This window comes from Solanum lycopersicum, chromosome 8 (genome assembly GCF_036512215.1).
Source record: "Solanum lycopersicum chromosome 8, SLM_r2.1".
In the NCBI taxonomy this organism is placed as follows: Eukaryota; Viridiplantae; Streptophyta; class Magnoliopsida; order Solanales; family Solanaceae; genus Solanum; species Solanum lycopersicum.
In genome coordinates, this window is record NC_090807.1 from 56,028,726 (window position 1) to 56,050,531 (window position 21,806).

Sequence of the window (21,806 nt, forward strand, 5' to 3'; positions counted from 1 at the left end):
TTTAGCGGGAGCAGCCCGCCTATCAATCTGTGATCGGAGAGTCGCTACGTAGGATGCGTAGAACTCTCGGACCACTTTCTCGCTGTATCGTCCCAACGGACGGGCTGTCCACTCTAAGCGATGCATGGTGAATAAGTTGTGGATCTCCGGCATCGATGGGAGACTCCCTGTAAGTATCCGTCGCTCCAAGGTGAGTGTCCGAGTCATTACCCCTTTATCAGTAAGGAATTTTGCGTCGGAGTAAACTTGAAACTGGCCTTCGACGCACCACCGGTTTGGCTGGTCAGAGGCTGGGGTGGGGACCTAGGCTAGTGTGCCGGATGTGGAGTCTGAACTGTCAGCCTCATCAGACGAGGCCGACGCTGCAGCAGTGGCGGGTGCGGGAACCTCAGCAGATCCTGAAGCTTCCTCGAACCAGGATACTCCTAAGGAGCCAGACGCTCCTTCCTCGTTTGTGGCTGACCCAGAGGGTGTGCCGGTCAGTGTGCGCTCCTCATCAGACTGGGAGGCAGTGACTACGCCGGACGCCACCGTCTTGGGTGTGGCTCTGGGGGCACGTGCAGCACGGGAAGGTGCGGAAGTGCCTGGGGGCACATATTCAGGGTCCCGCTCATCATCAGACCCGATGATCAAGCGTGCAGACGGGGCAACATACTTGGATCGCCCGCGTGCGTAGGCTCGATCTTGCTTGGGTGCCATAGTAGATAGTACCTGAAAAGGATCACTATTAGTACGAGTAATGTCAAACAAGACAAGCAAGCCCATACAACATAAAACATTTAAAATAGTGTGTTAGTGATAGTGAAACTATATCACACGACGAGCTGGATGACGACTCATCGTGGATACAACGGACCGTCATGAGGTCCGTCGTGTTGTACTTAGTCAATGTATATAGAAAGAACCCTGAAAGAGGGGTCTCTGACCATCATGACAGTCAAACAAGACGGACCGTCACTGGGACGACGGTCCGTCGTAAGAGTCCATCGTAGGACACTTAGAAAATGTTGGGAGACCCTTATCAGAGGGGTCTCTGACCATCATGACGGTCGTGCAGGACGGACCATCGTGGGTATGACGGTCCATCGTAAGAGTCTGTCGTAAGACACTTAGAAAATTTTGAGAGACCCTTAGAAACAGGGTCTTTGACAACCATGACGGTCGTGCAGGACGGACCGTCGTGGGTACGATGGTCCATCGTAAGAGTCCGTCGTAGGACACTTTTTTGAGAGACCCTTAGAAACAGGGTCTCTGACAACCATGACGGTCGTGCAGGACGGACCGTCGTGAAGACAACGGTCCGTCATAGGCGTCGTTGGGCAGGGGTGCTAGGGCTTGTGCAACGGACCCTACGACTGTCCGTCGTGTGTGCGACGGGCCGTCATCGGGGTCTCGTTCTGAGTAGCAGTGTTAGAACTGGGGGTACCCTACGCATCCCCGATGAACCCACATGGTTGTGTAGTGTTGTGGACCTATATGTGTCTATCCCAACGACCTAAGAAACTACCAAAGCAAAATCACCTATGCCTAGGGTTATAGGTGAAAAAGAAAGGTCTAATTTTAAGATAGACCAAAATTTTTAAGATAGACCTTTTCTAATTTTTTTCCCCGGCAACGGCGCCAAAATTTGATACGCTCAAACTTACTTCTTAAATGAGAAGTAAAGCGGTCGCGTCAAGTAAATAACCCAACTAGTGAGGTTGGGATCATTCCCACGAGAAAAATAGTCTAGACTTAACTTCAACTTGTTATTACTATTGTTCGGTTGATGACTTCCTTAGAAAGTAAAAGCATAAAAAAGGGGGGTTTGTATTTCCTAATGAGAAAAAATAACTAACGAACTTAAAAGAGACACTTAACAGCTTTTAATGTTAGGTTTTAATCAAGTAATCAAAGTAACTAGGGTTTACGTGTTCCCCACAGGTTCATAACTTGATAATTCTAACTATAACAATTCTTTCCTAGTATCTTGCATGCAAAGTGATAAGTTATGTATTTCTAAATCCTTGGTCCGGCATCTAGAAAATCTCACTCCGCACCTTGGTCCGGCTACGTGTGTTGCTTCCCTAACCCTTTTCCTTACCTCATATTAAGCATCGTATTCGATATTTGACTAAGTTATTACCTCGTACCAATCAATACTAGCCTATTAGATAGTATACACTAAATCTATCTTAATAATTCTTTTCCTATTATCTACCTCCTTGGTCCGGCAAGTAGCATTAAGGCGAGTTCTAACGTTGATCATCCGTTAAAAAGACTTCTAAGCGAAAGAATTATTAATACTTGCAAGACGCTATTCTAGAATTGTTATTTTAGCTAGGGTTTATCTCATTATTTGTCTATGGTTCCCACAACCCTAGTTATGGAGTTTAGTTCCTCATAGCCATAAACACAATATTCAAATATGTTAAACAAGAATTCATGTACTTACTTCAATGAGAAAGAATAAAGTCCGAAAATTTGCTTGATTAATCACCAAAAATCACTTGTAAGAATCTCTAACAATCAAACACTCAAAACACAAAGTCTAATAATATGATGTTTAATCTCACAGAGTCTAACCTCAAAAACGAGGTTTTTCGAACTATTTATAAAAAATAAAAACCTAATTAAACAAGGATTCTAATTACTGGAAATCTGCCAAAATGCGACTGGGTCGACGGACCACGCGACGGACCATCGTGGACTCCATCGTCCCATACTTGGTGCAATTCTTCTGCTGCTTTATTCATTCCCCTCAACGACAAGTGTGACGGACCGTCATAGGCACAACGGTCCGTCGAGGGTCTCGTTTCAAAATACTTCAACTCTTGAAATCTTGGTATTGGGATCACTTCTCTGATCTTCACGACGAACCTGCAGGACGGACCGTCATAGCCATGACGGACCGTCACAAGCTTCGTAATCCCACACTTGGTCAGACTTCCCCATCTTTTTTCAGCAGCTTCTCTATGCTGCCACCTACGGACCGTCACAAGCACGACGGACCGTCATAAGTTCCGTAGGTGGTCTCTTCTGCAATTTTCGCTCAAAATCTCCGCATTCAGCTTTGGACAGATTTCCTGCAAAACAAAGAGAAACTTATATCAAAATTAGCATAAACAAGGCTTTCGGACACACTAAACTTAAGGAAAAAGTATTAATTATATCGTGAAACCACGGTATATCACCCTCCATGAGAGAAGCTTGAGCAAGGATTGACAAGTAAACCTTGGAGTATATGCTTGAGTCCAAGTGGATATGCAAAGTGAGACGTATGGTCTAGCAAGGGTTCGGACTCCAAGTAGAAAGGAGAGTCACACCTAGTAGTTGTGATGACTATTCAAGTAGGTCTCATGAGGCGGGAGTCCATCACGTAGTAGAGTTAAGGTATCCTAGTAGAGATCTCCATATCCTATGAACTTAGACATGCTTAAGAATCATCTCGTAGTGTTCATAAGCAATGAATGAACTTAGACATGCCCAAGGGGTATCTCGTAGTATTCATAGTGTGTGAATGAACTTAGACATGCCCAAGTGGTATATCGTAGTGCTCATGACTATTAAGGGATCAAGACATACCTTAAAAAGTATCTCGTAGGATCCATATGATTAAGGAAATTAGACATGCTTAAAAAAAGAAGAGAGACGGGTTATTCACATTTCATTTGACGGTCAGAGGCGAATTGAAAGTTAAGCAGTGGGAATTCTAAAGATTCTCCGGGGGAAAAATAGAGATGTCTCCTACATTAACCATAATATGTGAAAGTATCGACGTAATTTCATAGAGTCATTCGGTCTAAGATAAAGATAGGGGCTAGGCTCCAAAGTAAGAAGTAATAGATTAGGATCCAAAAGTAGTACCTTGCATGAATGGTGTTATAGGGCATCATAAATGCATTACACAAGATATAACCTAGGGTCATTAAAGAAGAAGAGATTGAAGATAGGATTGGACTAGTGTTGCCTTTCCTATTAAGGTAGACAAAATATGAGAAAATCTTAATTAGTGAAGTTAAGTAATGATACGTCTATGAAATGTGAACATGTTAAGGATAACTTCAAGATAAGCTTAGTATGTGAGGTAGTATGGACTACCTCATGTACATTGCACAAACATGTTTTGAGTAAATAATAGGAGTATAGTATTGTTTAGTATAAAGTAAGGCTACTAGAGACTTAATGAAACAAGATAGGGTGACTTCAAGATATGCAAGCGTGTGAGGTAGTATGGGATGCTTCACATGCATTGCACAAAGTATGTTTTGAGTTGTCTTAGGGGCATAGTGTTATATGACATGATGAATTAAGGTCTTAATTATGAAAGTGGATTATGATCAACAATGACCAAAGAGATGTACTTAAATGTACTTAAATTTGGTAGTATGGGATGCTACCTTAGCCTTGCACTAGTATACTTGAAGGTAACTTGTGATGTAGTTCACTTGAGTAAGAAGGACAAGAAAGTAAGTGTGCACGCTTATGTGTTTTAAGATGCTTTGGTATGCTTATGATGTACATGTAATGCTTATGCATTAATCTCTTATGATTATCTCTCTTATTGACTAACCCTTTGAGATATCTTATGTTTGGTATGATAGTTTCCATACTTAGTACATATCGTACTAACGCATATTGCCTACATGTTGCCATGTAGGGTCTTGAGGATATTGATTGGCTTTCAAGGGTAGAGTTTCAAGGCTTCCAAGGAAAGAAAATTGGTGAGTCCTCATAGCATCCGCGGACATCACTCCTACGTTGTCTCTTATGTTTTTTTTATGTTTTTAGACTTTTATGGGTTGTGACCCAAGACTATTGTACTCGTGATGTCATAGATGGTTTATGAGACATGTGTTAGACGTTTTATGAAATGGATTCCGCATATTTTTTTTTAAAAAAGTTTTAATTCTGTGTACTTTTTATATATATGCAATGAAAGATGTCTAAAAGGTTTGTACAAGATCTCCGAGAGGTCAAGTACGCCGTGTTGCGATCTAAGAATGTCCTAACTTCTAGGGTGTAATGCGGGTCGTGACACTAATACATTAAAAAAACACTCCAAACAATCACTTTCATCTCCAGAAATCATCAAAACGTCAACAAGACAAGATCTGTGATGAACCTAAAGAAAACCTAACAAGAACTTGAATCCTTCAACTTTTCGAGAATGGAATTGTGCTGAAAATAACATGTTTGGCGTGTGGGTGAACAAACCCACCACTATGGAAGATTACATACCTCTTATGGATTAAACCCAAGGCGAAAATCTGTAACTAAACTCAAAAACGTCGACGAATGCGTTCATCCTTTCCTCTTTTCACTTCTTGCCTCTTCTTAAACTTCCAATTAAAACTCTAGGTGTATATTAGGATTTTAAAACTGAACCCAAAAGGATTATGACCCTACAAATATTACTAAAAATGAATTAAATCTAATTGGGTAAGGAAATGACCAAAATACCCCTCATATTTTCGGCTAACTTTCTTTAACTAGACAACCTAACTACATAAGGTCATATATCACTCATCCAAACTCCAAACTTAACAAACTCGGCGACTTTGGAAATATAATTCAAAGATCTTTCCTATAATATCTTATAGCAAACATAACTCATCTTGTGCTAGGAGTTATGGTCGTTTAAAGTTGATCGAAAACTCATACTTAGCTTAACTTGTAAAATTTTAGATTTTGCTATTTCTAATTTAATTTTTTTTTTTGAAACTCAAGGTGCTAAATCTAGTGAACTTATGTTAATACTTAAGAAATTTTAATTCCTTGGTAAAATATGCACTATGATGAACGGTTCGAGTCTTAGTTCGAAAAAAGTTTCTGGGGTGTTACAAGTTTGACTTGAGATGAGGTGTAAGAAATAAATAAGACTTTTGAATCAAGTGGTCCTAAATTAAAATATGTCAAATGTACAAAATTACCCTTTAATCTTGTGGCTTTAACCATGTGAATATCTAAAAATAAAATGTTACCAAAAAAGAAAGAGGCTATTATTTTTTAAACAGACTAAAAAGGAAATGAAATCATTTTTTTTAAACAGAGGGACTATTATTAGTTAAATTTAATTCATTAAAATTACCTGCTTAATTTCCCTTTTTAGCCTCCTATTTTTAATTCGTTTTAGCTCCAACTTCTTTATTTTCCCACCAATTTATTCTTACTAATAAAATATACTATTTATAACAATCCATAAAATTCATACTCAAAAATGACATATGTAAATACTAAATATGAGGTAAATATTAATCTAAAATATGTATTTTTGACCTCACATCACTAATCGAGATTTAGTAAGGAAAATCAAACTTTCAATTAACTACAGTTTGTAATCAACAATTGCTGGAGCTTATAGTACTACAAATAAAATATACTATTTAGCATAATTCAAAAAATCCATGCTAAAAAGGAACAAATATAAATACCAAATGTGAGACAAATAATGATTTTAAATATGTATTTTTGGCCTAACTTCACAAACCAATGAGTGATTCAATAAGAAAAACCAAACTTTCAATTAACTACACTCTACAATCAATAATTGCTAGCCTTGTATCTCTACCCCGTAGAGCAGTTGGAGCTTCTGGTGTCCTGTGTGATTCCGTGACACAAGTTTCTAAAATCATGATATTTTAAGATTAGCTGAAGTATTGAACACATGCATATATCATGAAATTGGGGGGGGGGGGGTAAGAGAGATAATAAAATTGTGATAGAAACACCAAAGTCATGATTACAACAAATTATCAAAACCTTTAGTTTCAAGTTGAAGTTGATTGATCTCTTATCCTATAGAGTAAAAACGACTCTCCGTGAAATCTTTCCATTTTCTTTCCACCATACAGTATTGACCTCTTTCTAATTATGTCTACTAAATGTTCACCCATTCACCGTTGGCCACCATGGGTGATGTTAATTGATCATACCATTTCAAGCAACATTTTACATAAGTTCTCACTTATTGCACCACATACAAAATTATCCCGTAGCTTCCCATGCTTACATCTCTTCTCTTCAGAAAGCTTCAAATTCACTAAATTAAACAAATTTTGGTACTGCTGCTGAGTCCACTGTCCCTTATTATGATTGGGCAGTTTTAGCCTTCGTTATGTATCTTTCACATGTCATCGATGTTTTTCCAAGTTATCATCTATCTAAGACCTTTCAATTGTTCCGATGCTCTTTCTGAAACTTTCGTACCATCGTATACTCTTTAGTCCATTTACGTGATATAACTCCTTTAAAATATGATATGTGAATAAAATGCCTTAAAAAAATTGTATCGTAGGCACTTCCCCTATTTCTTTCCAGCCACCTTTAATTTCAAGATAAGATGTAAGCATATAAAACCTATTCTAGCTAGCCATTCTTCGCACATATTATATATCTCTATGTATTTATGAACAACCTCTTTAATAATTTCATATTCTAACTTTGAGAATCGCTTGTCATGCGCTAAATTTTCTTCCTCAATCTCATGCTTTTCATCACTTGAATCATTCAATGAAGGGAAAATATGAACCTCTCACTCTCTTTTCACTCTTCTCATACGCAGGATTTTCAAGTTGTGTCCAAATTTTATCCTTTTTCTCTTTTTGATATTACCTTTGTCTATTTTTATTTTTTTCTTCCATCTCTGTAAGTGAAGAAATATCACCTTCATAAACTCCAGCCGCAACATCAACCTGTATATCCTAAGTATCATGCATTTTCTCCAGCTCATCCCCACAACTTTTCTTCAACTTCCTACTTTTATTCCCTTATGCAATTCTTGTCTAAACTTTCCAGAATAGTGATGAGTGTTTGGGTGATACGTGTGTGTATTTATAAGAAGTGTTTTTTAAAATTATGGTTGAATATATTGGGGAAGATAGTTGGAAGATGAAGTGAAAATGTAGGGAATGAAGGGTGTATTTATTTTAATCGGGTTTGAGACAAGTGTACTTAATGAATTTTACGTAGTTAATTTAAGTCGCATATAATTAACAATGGGCGAGTTTGTAAATTAATTTAAGTAATTAAATTATATCCAATAGATGATCGCCACACATTAAAAAATTATTTAAATAATAATTCTTTATAAAAGTGATCAATATTCGACTCAAAGATGAATGACAGGGATATCTGGTTGCCAAAAGGTAAGTGTAGAGTAACTTTGTACCATTTCCAGTAATTTAAGGATATTTTAAGTCTTTTTCCATATATAGAAAAAAACTTTACATTGAGAATTTTAAAATTACTGTCATTCAATGATTAAAATTTGTGTTAATTTTACATATTTTTTAGAGGAACTTTCACATATAACCACTTAAAAATAGTCTAATTACTTTTCATAGCATAGTCTGATAATTACAATTCGTCACTACATGTTATAGGGAGGAGATAGGCGAGCGAGACTAGGAGAGAGAAGAGAGAGGCGAGAGAGAGAGAGAGGAAAATGAGTGGGAAAAAGATGAATTGTATATGTATATCGATTATATAATTGTATATTATACATATGTATTTGTATATATGGAAAGCGAGATTGGGAGAAGTATGAGAGAGGCGAGCGAGACTGGGAGAGAAGAAGAGAGGCGAGCTAAACTGGGAGAGGGAGGAGAGAGGCGAAGAGAGTGGGAGAGAGCTGAATTGTATATGTATATTGGTTAGATTATTGTAGATTATACATATGCATTTATATATATTGTAAGCTAGATTGGGAGAGGGAGGAGAGAGATGAGCGAGAAAAGGCAGAGTGGGAGGAGAGAGGTGAATTGAATACGTACATCAATTACATAATTATATTTTATACATATATATTTATATATTCTAGCGAATTATATATATATAAATGTAACTAATTATATAAACTCAAAGTCAGTGTAATTTATCTTTTTTTTTTAATCACCCTCTCATATTAAGTGGTTTTGAAAAATAAGAAAACAACAAATTTATTAATTGACCAATTTGACTACCAATCGAAAAATACTCTTTTTCTCCCTGGGGCTCAACCACCGGAAAACTCCAGAAACCGCTTTGATTGACCCCTTTCCATCTTCCACACTTGCTTCTACCCTTTTCTTTCTCCCCAGATCTCTCCTTCCCTCCTTCTTTCTCTCCCCACTTTGCTCAATTCTAATTTAGATTTGTTCCTTTTCAGTCGAATCAGATATGAAATTGCCCACTCAATTTCTCGTTTCGCCATTTTCTAGGTTTGATCTGTAAAGTTTTGATTTTGGGGTTTTTTCTTTATTTTGTAATTTGCTCATTTTCTTGGTAATTCATGATGGGTTCCGAGAGCTTAACGCCGCCGCCGGTGGTGGCGGCGGCGGCAGAGGCCGCGCCACCCCCGAAGAAGCAGGGAGTTACGAAGCCTTTGTCTCTTGCTGGGCCCACCGAGGCAGATCTTCAAAGAAATGAAGCATTAGAAAATGTGCAATTTTTTTAAATTTTTTTCCTAGGTTTATATGATTTGAACTCAATTTCGCCCTTGAATTTGAGTTTTTTTTTTGTTTAGTTTTTGAAGGAATCAGAGTTGTATGAGAGTGAGGAAGAGACAGCAAGGAGAGAAGAGGTGCTGCATCAGATTGATCAGGTAAGTTTTGAAGCTTATCAGTATTAGCTTAAACAGTTGTAGTTGTTTTACTTCAATTTTGTGGGTACAAGCTTTAGCTTTTTGTATGAGTTGTTATATATGTTTGGTTTGCAGCTATATTGTATTATAAATTCAGGGGCTGTGATATATTTGGGGAATTGAGCAAACAAATACACTATGAGAAACTGAAATATTTTAGTGTTTTGGGTTGGGTTGTTCATTGTTGATTATTAGCTTTTGGTTATAGCTTTGGCCTTAGGCGGAGTAGAATAAGTGAAGACTTTCCTGTTGAACCCTGCCGTCAATCATGATGATGTCCGTATTTGTTGATCAATCTTCATCCTAAAGGGTATGTAAGCATTAGATTGTGTTTTTTGAGGGCATTGTTGATAATCATGATGATGTCCATATTTGTTGATCAGTCTTCATCCTAAAGGGTATGTAAGCATTAGATTGTGTTTTGAGTTATTCATAGCACTTCAGTTATTAGGAAGACGTATGGAATGTTTTAGGGCTTAGTAGGAAGAAGTACCGAAGGATGTGCAGGAAAGAAAATAAGATCTTTTGGCAGAACATTTAGAGGCTTAGTAGTTGAGATTGGATTGAACTCATAATGTTGTTTGTACTTTAAATGGTGCTGGCATAATTCAACAAACGGAAAACAGGTATGCTGGAAGATTATAGCAGTGTTGTGAAAAGTGCGCTTCAAAGCGAGGCGACCCTTGTGCACTTTTTTATCTTGAGGCGAGGCGATCTGAAAAAAGCTCTCGCTTTAGATGAAGAAGCGAGAAGCGACCTAAGGCAAAAACGCAATAAAGCGCGCTTTTTATAAAAAAAAGCGACAATTAGGGCTTTTTTTAAAAAAATTAGTTTTTTTTTAAAAATAATCTGAAATATAACCTTCTCTCTCCTCACGACTCTTCTTTCATGACTCGTTCCCTTCTTTCTCTCCTCGCGACTCTTCTTTCACAATACTTCTTTCCCTTCTTTCTCTCCTGACGATCTCGACTGAGGCTGCCTCTCTCTTCAACCTCGACCGCGACTGCAGGTAACTTTTTGTTCATCTCTTTTTAGCTAATGTTTATTAGTTCATCTCTATGAGTTTCTTTTCTCCTGAAATATACAATTTTCGCCTGTGCTTCATCTCTTCATCTCTCTGAGTTTCGACTACTCTAGTTTTTTGTTCTTCTTCTCTTCTTTTCTTCATCTCTGTTGCCTGTTCTGTTTCTAATTACTGACTGCTGCCTCCTCTGTTTTTTTTTCATTTTTTTTTATAATTTTGTGATCAGTTGTGATTTAATTATGCTTTTGATTTTTTGCTTTATATGTTATGACTTCTGAGTATTTTTGCCTATGAAATTTCTTTCAATCTAAGACCATATTACCTCTATTTAGTTATTTAATATTTTTTTATTTTTATACTAAATGTCGCTTTTTTTAAAAAAAAAAGCGCGCTTCGCTTCATGCTTCTCGCTTCTGTGAAGCAAGCCCTCGTCGCTTTTTTTCGCTTCTCGCTTCCCAAAACACTGGATTATAGCTCTTGTCAAAAAGTCAAAGAACAAAATTCTTTTATGTTCAAATTTATTTGATGTTGTACCATAGAATTTGTGTGAGAAGGAAAAAGAAGAAAAGAATCTTATCAGTAATAAAGGCTCTTATCAAATGATTTCTAATAAAAGATGTACCTTTTTCAAGAGGACCATGACCGCCTGATTATTTCATTTATTTAGCCAATTCCTGTGTTTGAACTCTTCAAGCAACATCAAATTAAACCATCCTCATTCCATAGTGTTTTCTAGCTCTTCATTTGCATGAAAATACAATATCGAAGCTAGGTCATTACTAGAGAAAGCAATTTCACGTAAAGCAATAGGTAATACAAAACTATTAAAATAAAGAAAACTGTACTTGAAGGCTATGTTGCTCGAACTCTTCAAAAATGTCAACCGGTGCGTGTCGGATTCGCCAAAAGTAGTGTATTTTTGAAGAATTCGAGATGGATGCGTCATCAAAAGTGAAGAGTCCGCCCAACTAAGGTTGAAAGGGGGGGGGGGTATTAGGCCATTTGCCAAGAGGCATGAGCTACTCAACCAACTATCAAAGTTATTGAGGCTCTAATACTAGTTGAGGAGCTTTTAGATGAGCTTGAATAAAAGATGAGCTTTTAGATAATAACTTCACACAACGGAATAACAACTTATTTGGATGGTTGTTACCATTGTATTGTTAGTTTACATACAATATTTTCTTTGATTGTTACTTATATTTTTTTTTTGAAATTGGTAAATTGGATTGTTACTTATATTTTGTTGTACCGTATCATTAAATTTATCGTTAGGTAATGACAAAAAGTCATAGTGTGTAGTTATCGATTTTATGTGATTGTGTTGTTACCTTAATTTTTTCTTTCTCATTTTATCTTTACTTTTTTTTTTGAAAATGGTAACTTTTATCTTTACTTGTTTTTTTGATAATTCTATTTTATCATTTCCCATTTTTTTATTGTATCTCTACCTCGTATTCATTTTTATTGTAAGTTTATCCTTCAAATTGTTGATGAGTGATATTATGTTACGATAGAGAACAATACAATCCATCCAAACTTTGTATTCATTAAACAATACAGTACATACATACAATAAATACAATATAATACATTATGAAACAATACTTGACAACTATCCAAACAGAGTGCTAATTTAGTTGAATTTGGTCACTGATAATAAGAGTGGTGCCCACTGGTTCACTTACCAGTTAGAAAATAAAATAGTGAAATTATGATGATATAGAAAACTAAAGGTAATGGGGAAGCTATTAGCTATTAACTTACTATCAAGAATATTGAAGAGTTTGATAAAAATACTATCCATATTTATTATTATTTCCATTGCTCTATTTTAGTATGTTGCGTATTGTGTTATGATTATTGCACTATTTTGCTTCCGCCTGGTAGACTTGGCATTGTTTTCTTGTGACTTAATTAATACATAAATATGCCCTCTAACTTGAATTCATTTTACATTTATGCCCTCCAACTTTGGGTTTGCAAAAGTAGACACTTGAACTTGTATAATGTTGAGTAGATACCTATATGACATTACACATGTAGGGCACCACGTAGGATCCAAATTGCCATGGCATACCATGTAGGATGCCATGTCGTTTGTGAGTGCTTATTTGTTCAACTTTATGCAAGTGTCTACTTGTGCACGCCAAAAGTTGAATGATATAAATATGTGTTGAGACCAAGTTAAAGGGCATATTTATGAATTATGCTTATTTCTTTTTTGTAGTTGAATTGTCATATATAAATCGAGGGTTTTCCGAAAATAACCTCTCCACCTTCATGAGGTAGTGGTGAGGTTTGCATGCATTCTATCCTCCCAGACCGCACTTGTGGGATTCCACTGGGTATGTTGTTAGTTTAGATGAGATGGATCAATATGGTAGATTTAAGTTTTTAAGTTAGATGTCCCACATTAAGCAATACTATGTGAATAATATGTTTGAAACAGTAAAATACGTGTGTTGTAGGTTGATCAAATCATGAATAAAATGTCCTTTTTTGTCAGAACAAATGAAGGCCTTGGGTTTGACTCTTACCACTACCCATCAACCTAAGAAGAAAAAGAGGAACTTCTTGTGAGAGGACGTTTCGTAGACTTGAATTATTACTTGGGGTTGTAACAAGTTAAAAGATTGAAAACACTGGAAGATATCTTGGTGGTGGTTAGAAAGAAGGCCATTTCCTCTTCAGTCTGCAACAACACGCCTCCATAATATTCTTAGAAAGTATATCGTTATAAAAAATAAACAAATAATATTTTTAGAAAGTATGACCAAGATTCAAAGCTCGTCCGCATCGATTGCAACAACAATTAATAATTACAGATCATACATGCCATAAAAATGAGTTCCGTCTATTGAAATGAAGGGCCTTTAACTTTTGAAATCATAATGGGATAATAACTCCCCTGCCCATACTTACAAAAAATAGAAGCAAGAATTTTTATTATCATATTAAATCTTTGTCAAAAAAAAAAATTCATAATAAAACTAAAAAGTAGTACAACACAAAAGATATATAAAACGCACATACCTGCACTAAAGAAAGAAATTTGTGAATATCACTTAAAGAGGCAATTAATGATGCCATATACAGTAGTTGTACAATAGCACAACTGCTCCGCAAGCTTGTGTTGAGTACACAGGGTTGAAGTTGTTTCAGTTTCTGTTTTTTGGCATGATATGAGGTGACAGTTGGCAGAGTTATATCTACGTGTTCGAGAAAGTTGCCCTTGAATTATTTCCATCTTTGGTGAAAGTTTCCTAAGCATCTTTAGACAGAAAAGTATGCATTCTAGTATTTTTATGTAATTTCTGATTCAGTTCTAAATAAGAAATGGGTCGAGTAGTTTGAATTGCACTTTCAATTGACTAAATTTGACATGAAAATCGTGTAATCAAACTGTAGTACGACCAGTTTATATTTGGTCATAACTAAAATGCACATTATAAGAAGCTTTATTTTGCTTTAAATTCTACTATGTTGTACATATTCAGCACTAAGATTTTGTAATGTAGAAGTTTTTTTTTACTGAATACTGATATGAAGTGCATGCTAGTAAGAAGTTTTTAGTTGTTGCTAGTTTCTCTCTGGTGTATCTAGCTCGTCATCATGTGGGGTATCATTTTAATCAAACCCAATAAGCCCGAGAAGGACAAGAACAATATGATGAGACCTGAGGTCAACGACTAAGGATTTGTATGATTTTGCATTACAACAACATACCTAGTGAAATCCTGGCATTTCTGATAGCACCCTGCCAACTTTCTCATTGTTGTCAATTGCAAAAAGGATTTATTTCAATTCATTGTCATAACTAATGTATAGGAGGGTAAACTAGAGCCTGCTATCTTTCTGATTTCTCCATTCAACATTCAAATTGTTCTCTTTGTGTCGCCAATGGCCATGCTGAAGCTCTCTTTTTGTTTCCACTTCTGTATAGAGCATGTCGTCTGGATCTTCAACTTAACATCTTTAGAATCTCTGTTTTGGCTGCATTGCTTGCTCTTCTTTTTGGAAGGTATGCCATTTATATTTCCACTAAATTAAGTTCAGAAGTCCTCCTCGTTGAGATTTAGCTTCCATCAACATGCAGATATAGGTGGAGAACTCCGTGCTCTAATCAGTTCGCTTCCATCTTCTCCCCTGTTCCTCCAGCCCTTTTCATATTTTGATAAGTCTGATACCAAAAGGCTTTATTACTCTGAAGCATCATAGACAAACCATTATTGTTTTGTCTACTGAACTAAAATCACTTGCTTATACTAGCTGAATCGATAAACAAGAACTGCTTATACTAGCTCATAAATAGGAATTAAGTCGTATCGGAAGTATAATAGGAGTTCTCTAGATGAGTTTGCTTGCAGAGAAAGTAAGATGCACAAGCCAAGAATTATGTTGTGCTGGTATGCAGTTTGCCAAGCTGGGGTGAAGAATGCCTTCCGACAGTACCACAATATGGGAAGGCCTCTCCCCTGTGAAAAGAGCTTTACTGTTGGCTTGACCTTTTTGTTCTCATATGTTTGAAGCACCTCAAATATAGAATGATATGCATAAAAATGGGGAACTCTTGTGTTGATAGTAATAATTGATCTAAGTTTTTGGATCTTCCACGTTTGTAGTAACATGTTTTTTCAGTGGAGTTAAGTTCCAAATATGGAAGGAGCTGTTTCCTCGACTTCGCCACCTAGCCGCTCCTTTTTATTTTTAAAATTTTTATAATGCTTGTATTTTTGGTGAGCTTGCACGCACCTCAACTGTTCCACTAGTTACTTGCTACCTCCCACTATCAAAGGTCCAGCATAGGTATTGGGTAACACTACCCACGAAGGTCTAGGTAGATGGGATGAAATTACCTGCTTGATCCTCAGCGGGCAAGTCAACTCAGTTTAGTTGATACCAAACAATTTTGAGACTTCTCCAATATAGAATTGTCGTTGTGTTAAATACTCCGAAAAGCTGAAACCTCTTTTTCCGGTCCTTAGAAAAACTACAGCTAGTCAGGAATTGCGTAAGAGAAGGGACGTCGTAAGTAAGAATAGCGCAAAAGCAGGCGGCGGAGATCCGCAAAGGTAACCGGATGCGTGGGGCCTAGGACTAGGAGTATTTTTGTAGTCTGTACTACGTGGTGAGTTCTTCTCTACTTTGTTCCTTTTAATAGCCATATAAATTTCTTGGTAAGGAATAGGAAATCTCCCTCCTATTACATGAAAATCCAGTTGGGCAAAGTCAAATGCTTTTCATGGATTGTCGCATACAGAAAATGCATTCTGATAATCTTTACTAGAGGCATGATTCTATGCTGCAGATGCGCTCTATAAAGAGGATATGGAAAATGTGAATCATTCGATCCCCCATTGTAAATTCGCTAAGTCAGATGTGTCATCTTCTCTTCAATATTTGAGTAATAATTTGTGTATGCCAGAGAACAGTGTGGGTTTTCTTCTTTGGCATAAATTGGATATGCACAAATCTTCTAGGGCTTACTATTGTATTTGGATTGAATGACCAATTAATATTGCGTTGTCTTGACATCATGTCGAAATTTTAATTTTGAGCTGTCTATCTAAAAAAAGCTGAGTTGTGGCATCAGATGAAATCAACTGAAGTTCTTGATGGTTCTATTGGTCAGATGCAATTTGATTGTGAAGAAGTTGTAATGACTGGTAAATTGTGGTGTAGATTGTAAAATCATGGGTGAAACAGTTGACTCACCAGAGAGGCTACACTGATCAAATGGTGGAGGATGCAAATGCTATGATATTCACTTTTGGTTCTTATCGGTTAGGAGTAAGTAACATTTCAGCACTTCACTTGATTTTTGCAGTATTTTTGTTCTCTGTGAAGTAGCATAAAATATTTGCTTATTATGCATCGTTCGTAAACTATATAAGAGTAACCTGAGAAGCCAAGGATTCTTGAGGTTTGGATAATTGGGAGATCAGATTATTGGAAATAAAAAGAAACATATAGGTGCTAAAGTTGCGGCTAATAGGTCTTTTTTCGTTTTCAACTCCAAGTTTTTCAATTTGTAGTAGAAATCACATGTTTGGCATCTTGTTAAGTTTTATTAAGCTTTTTATCTGTTACTAAAAAAAAATTGTCATAAGCTACAGATAGATTCAAGTATCTAAAGAGATGCAATCACCTTCTGTGGTTTATTCCAAAAGTAATTTGACGTTCTATATTTATTGTTTTTATTAATCTGAATGACCTAAGGTCACTATTTCGTTGTTGATGGTCATAACCTTGTGTGCTTATGCAGGTTCATGGACCTGGAGCTGACATAGATACCTTGTGTGTTGGTCCCTCTTATGTCAATCGTGATGTGAGTCCCTCCCATTTACTGATCAAAACTTTGCACAGTCGGATGATTAGTCGTAATCATTTATGAAATTTTTTCTCTTGTTTTCCCTGCAGGAGGATTTTTTTATCATTCTGCATGATATTTTGGCTGAAAAGGAAGAAGTCAGTGAACTCCAACCAGTTCCTGATGCTCATGTCCCAGTTATGAAATTCAAATTTCAAGGAATATCTATTGATCTCCTTTATGCAAGTATATCTCTCTTAGTTGTCCCTGAAGTAAGTTGGTACATTCTTCTTTTAGATTATATCCATTACCTATGGTTAAAACCTACGTTTGAAAAACTGTAAAATTAGAAGTCTACCGTTGTAACTTATTCATCAGTAGTCAGTCATTTTTGTTTCATTTGATCAATGTGGATAGATACCAGCTTCTTCATTACAGTCTTGTTTTAATTTTTACTTAGTCTACCTTAATTCACATCCGTGCTAACTGAAGAGGAGTTCATGTATTAGTTGAATTATTATTAAATGAGAGTTAGAATTGCATTTAATTCGGTGTTGTGATTGTATGTTAACAGGATTTAGATATCTCAGATCAATCTGTACTCCACAATGTGGATGAACCAACTGTTCGAAGTCTCAATGGGTGCCGGGTTGCTGACCAAATATTAAAACTAGTTCCTAATGCTGAGGTAAACCTACTTTCCCCTTGTGTTATGGTGTCTATAAATGACAACTAAATTTCCATATTGATTTTCTTGAAATCTTGCAGCACTTCCGCACAACTCTTAGATGTCTAAAGTTTTGGGCAAAAAGGCGCGGTGTTTATTCCAATGTGAGCTCTTATTTCCTCAATGCCCTTACTGGTTTGTCTAATTCTATAGTATTCATAAGCTGGTCCTTTCTGCATTCTTTTTTTATTCAGGTTACCGGATTCCTTGGCGGTGTGAATTGGGCTCTATTGGTTGCTCGCATTTGCCAATTTTATCCTAATGCACTCCCCAGTATGCTTGTTTCTAGGTTCTTCAGAGTTTATACACAATGGCGTTGGCCAAATCCAGTGATGCTATGCCCAATAGAAGAGGACGAGCTGGGTTTTCTTGTTTGGGATCCTCGCAAGAATCCAAAAGACCGAACCCATCATATGCCAATTATTACTCCTGCTTACCCTTGCATGAACTCTAGCTACAATGTTTCCCCAAGTACTCTTCGAGTAATGATGGACCAATTTCAGTTTGGTAACAAGATTTGTGAGGTATAGATAAAAGTTTGTTGTTGTTTTCTTTTCAGCTCTACTGATGCATTTTGATTGGTAGTTTTGTTGTTTTCACTTGGTTCTGTCATCCAGGAGATAGAGTTGAATAAAGCACAGTGGGGCGCGCTTTTTAAGCATTATCTTTTCTTTGAGGTCTACAAAAACTATCTACAGGTTGACATTGTAGCAGCAGATAATGATGATTTGCTAGCTTGGAAAGGCTGGGTGGAATCCCGGCTTAGGCAACTGACACTAAAGGTGAGAATTGTAAACACTAACGAAAGAAAAGAACACTAAATTGGCTTATTAGGAAATCTTAGTAGTCCAGTTTGTTTGTTGGTTACCTGAACTAGGTGAAATTTTGATTCTCTATCTTGTAATCCCTTCATCGTTTCCACCTTCCCCCCTCTCCTATGTGTGTGTGTGTGTATATATATATATAAGAATTTAAAAGTGCTAATGGAGTACAATAAAATTCTGGGAGGGAAAAATCTAATTCAGTTGTCATGATAATGATATTATGTTTTTGATTTTATTCTGTCTATGAAAATTGCATGTAGTACTTAAGGGGAAAGAAAGAATTCTGCTTTGGAAAAATTCTAATTCAGTTGTCATGATTCTATTGCCGGAACTCATGCTTATCCTTTGATGCATTTCAGATAGAGCGGGACACGAACGGGATGTTGCAGTGCCATCCGTATCCTAATGAATTTGTAGACTTATCTAAGCCATGTCCGCATTGTGCTTTTTTTACGGGCTTGCAGAGGAAACAGGGTGTCAAAGTGCAAGAAGGGCAACAATTTGATATTCGTGGCACAGTCGATGAGTTTAAGCAAGATGTAAGCATGTACGCTTACTGGAGACCAGGCATGGATATCTATGTATCTCATGTTCGGAGGAAGCAAATTCCTCCATTTGTCTTTCCAGATGGGTATAAGAGACCAAGGCAACCTAGGAATACAAGTCATAGTACTCCTGAGAAAGTTGCTAAAGACTGCATGTCTCCTGAAGAACGGCAGCCAAAGAGGAAACAGGAGACTGAAACAGTCCATGTAAATTTGGGCAAACCAGGGAAACGTGCTTCTATCAGTCCGCAGAGGATCGGATCTGTTTCTCCTCTAGGTAGTTCTTGCAGGTCTGACGGATCATCACAGATAATCATTTCTGATGAGTCACAGAGGGAGCTTGAGAGTTCTTGCCTAATGGACAGTTCTGATGATAGATCATTACATAGGATATTGCGCAGCAGAAGTGATTCCTCTCCGAGTGACAGTTCCATTTGTACACCTGATAGTTTAAACTATACAACGTTGAGGGGTTCCACCTTATTAGGAGTTTCCAGAGAAGTTGAATTAGATAGTTCCAACACAAAATCCCTCCCAAACAAGGAAGTGCTCAGTCCATGTGAAGACATATGCAGTAGAGACGTCCAGACTTTTCAAGTCTTGCAGAATGATGAGAAGGGGGAGATTTTGGGATCACTTCATCAGGATATTGTTGGGCAGCTCAACGAACCATGCATTCAGACTCGTTGTGCAGAAAGTCTCGAAAGAGTGACTGTATCAAATTCCAACACCCAGAACCTCACTTGCGAGGTGAGTTTCTCTGTTTGCGTGTTTCGGCTCTTGAATTGTAGCTGATGACAGTGATTTATGGAAGTGTTGAAGATAGTGAGAGCTAAGAGTCCTTTCAGGGTGATATAAGCTTGGCTGATCGGATTTCACAACTTGGGGATGGATGTCTAAGTGGGAATGGAGAACTGGGTAATGGCTTGGCAGAGATGTCACAGGTGGAGTGCAAAAGTTTGTCCATTTTTACCAATTTCTCATCAAAGCTTATACATCATATGTATGCGTTTCCAGTATTTTTTTTTCAAAGAAAAAGAGTTCCCATTATTACCATTCACATGCCTATTTTCCGGTGTTCAAGCTCATTTTCTTTTTGTTTGGTTATTGTGGCCATCAAAGAGCTGGGCATATCATCTGTTGTGTATTGGAAAATTGATGAAGCTGGTTTCTTTGATTGTAAGTGTGTCATGACTTGTGCCTATCTTGAAAAAAGAAGAGTTGGGCAGTATGTCATGATCTTGGATTATCATTGGACATCCCTCGGCTTGTTGAAAAACTATTCATTTTCCTTTCTCTTTTAAAAATCATTTCTGTTTAAGTTTGATTGGCTTATTCAGCAAGTATCTGACCAATTCATGGTGGTGTTTATGACTGGATTTCTACTTCCTAATTAGCTATGAACAAGGGTTATACACGTCTTGCTAAGCCTTCTTCTGCATCTGGCTTTATATTTGGTATCTTGACGATGGAGAACTTGCTCATTGTTTATTTTCCTGTTTCTAGCCAAACCTTTCTCTCACAAGGGCAATGGAACCACAGGATGGGACAAGCTCAGAGGCTGTGCAGGAGGCTGCAATAAGGCATGTGTTTCTGTAGACCTGTGTTTTATGATTTGATAGGTTATGTTATCTTTATGTTTTCTTGCTTTGTTCCTGTCATGGTTTCTCCCTAGCAGGTTGAGTCTGGAATCAACAGCTTGATTTTGTGTAGACATTCCAAGATTAGCATACTTTGAAGCATGTGCGGTTGTGAAAATGCCTTTTGAAAGATGGTATAGTTGAGGTGTTTGGATTAGTCTCCAAACTCACGTTTTAAAGTGAGAAGACGTTGCAGATTATGTGTGTGGATTTTGTCTTCAAGATCCGAATTTGGAGTTGGATGAAGGAATTTTAGAGATGAGAATTCGTGCCTTTTTAACCCCCCTCCCCCCACCCCCACCCCTCAAAATACAAAAGTACAAAAAAAATGATGAAGAAAAGGAGCTGTGAAGTTAAACGAATGTCTTGCTTATTGTGCAGTCGAGAGCCGGCGTGGAGGTGATACCTTGAATAGAGTCGTGGATCTTATCTGCTTCATTTGTTAAGAACGTTGGTAGATGATGTGGAAAACAAATAGCATGTGGATGTTTGTTTGAAGAAGCAGCGTGAAACAGGGTAGTGGCTACTACTTTTTTTCTTTCAACGGTCTAGAAAAGACATGCTTTTTATTGTGATGATGTTACTAACCTTATTATTGTGAGATGGTACTATTTTGTTTGGACTTCCTGTAGTATATATACATCTGATATATTTGTAGTTACTATCCTCGATGCATGTCATATTCCGAAATTTTATTATCTTTTTAGACATTGGTACATGAATGAATACCTGATTTTATTTAATTCACAGTGCGTAACCAATAAGTCTGTTAAGTTAAGAGCAATCTGTGTGCAAGTTAGGAGGTTTGACAAGGCTGAAAAGTTCAGGCTCATATTTTTAATTGACCAGGTATATATATGGTTGAAGTTGAAAACATGCCCAGTGAAATCGAAATCCCATATCTGGTGAGGATAGAATATAACTTTTGTTTCTCTTAAATGTAGCACAAAGAAGAAAATAGTGATATAATTCAAAAGTAAATACACGGATAGAGTATTGAAAACGATGATCAATAATGATGGATATCAAATATAACAACTGGAGTAATACAATTAGTACAATGAGAGGGTTTCAAACAGAATTAAGAGTTGCAACATGCCAACTTATTAGAGTAGATTACTTCATGGACTAT

General features: G+C 37.0%; 1 protein-coding gene across 7 annotated transcripts; it reads left to right on the top strand.

Moving 5' to 3' along the window:
* Positions 1-8,909: 8,909 nt before the first annotated feature.
* LOC101247241 (nuclear poly(A) polymerase 4-like) lies at positions 8,910-21,417 on the top strand. Of its 7 annotated transcripts, none has more exons than XM_010326765.4 (13): positions 8,910-9,400; positions 9,485-9,562; positions 16,311-16,418; positions 16,894-16,956; positions 17,049-17,210; positions 17,513-17,626; positions 17,707-17,769; positions 17,860-18,189; positions 18,283-18,447; positions 18,849-19,784; positions 19,883-19,991; positions 20,541-20,617; positions 20,713-21,417. In XM_010326765.4, exons 1-13 carry the CDS (start codon positions 9,251-9,253, stop codon positions 20,770-20,772), a joined length of 2,415 nt encoding a protein of 804 aa, XP_010325067.1. In that variant the 5' UTR covers positions 8,910-9,250; the 3' UTR covers positions 20,773-21,417. The 7 variants fall into 7 exon arrangements, with proteins under 7 accessions (XP_010325067.1, XP_010325068.1, XP_004245142.1 ...); XM_010326766.4 differs by having other exon boundaries at positions 21,056-21,417; XM_004245094.5 differs by having other exon boundaries at positions 19,883-19,978.
* The last annotated feature ends 389 nt before the right edge of the window (positions 21,418-21,806 follow it).

Coding starts and splice junctions, on each gene's coding strand:
- LOC101247241 (XM_010326765.4), top strand. CDS start 9,251: ATGATGGGTTCCGAGAGCTTAACGCCGCCGCCGGTGGTGGCGGCGGCG. Junction 16,957..17,048: donor CCTCTTATGTCAATCGTGAT/GTGAGTCCCTCC, acceptor TTTTCCCTGCAG/GAGGATTTTTTTATCATTCT. Junction 20,618..20,712: donor GTGCAGGAGGCTGCAATAAG/GCATGTGTTTCT, acceptor TCTCCCTAGCAG/GTTGAGTCTGGAATCAACAG.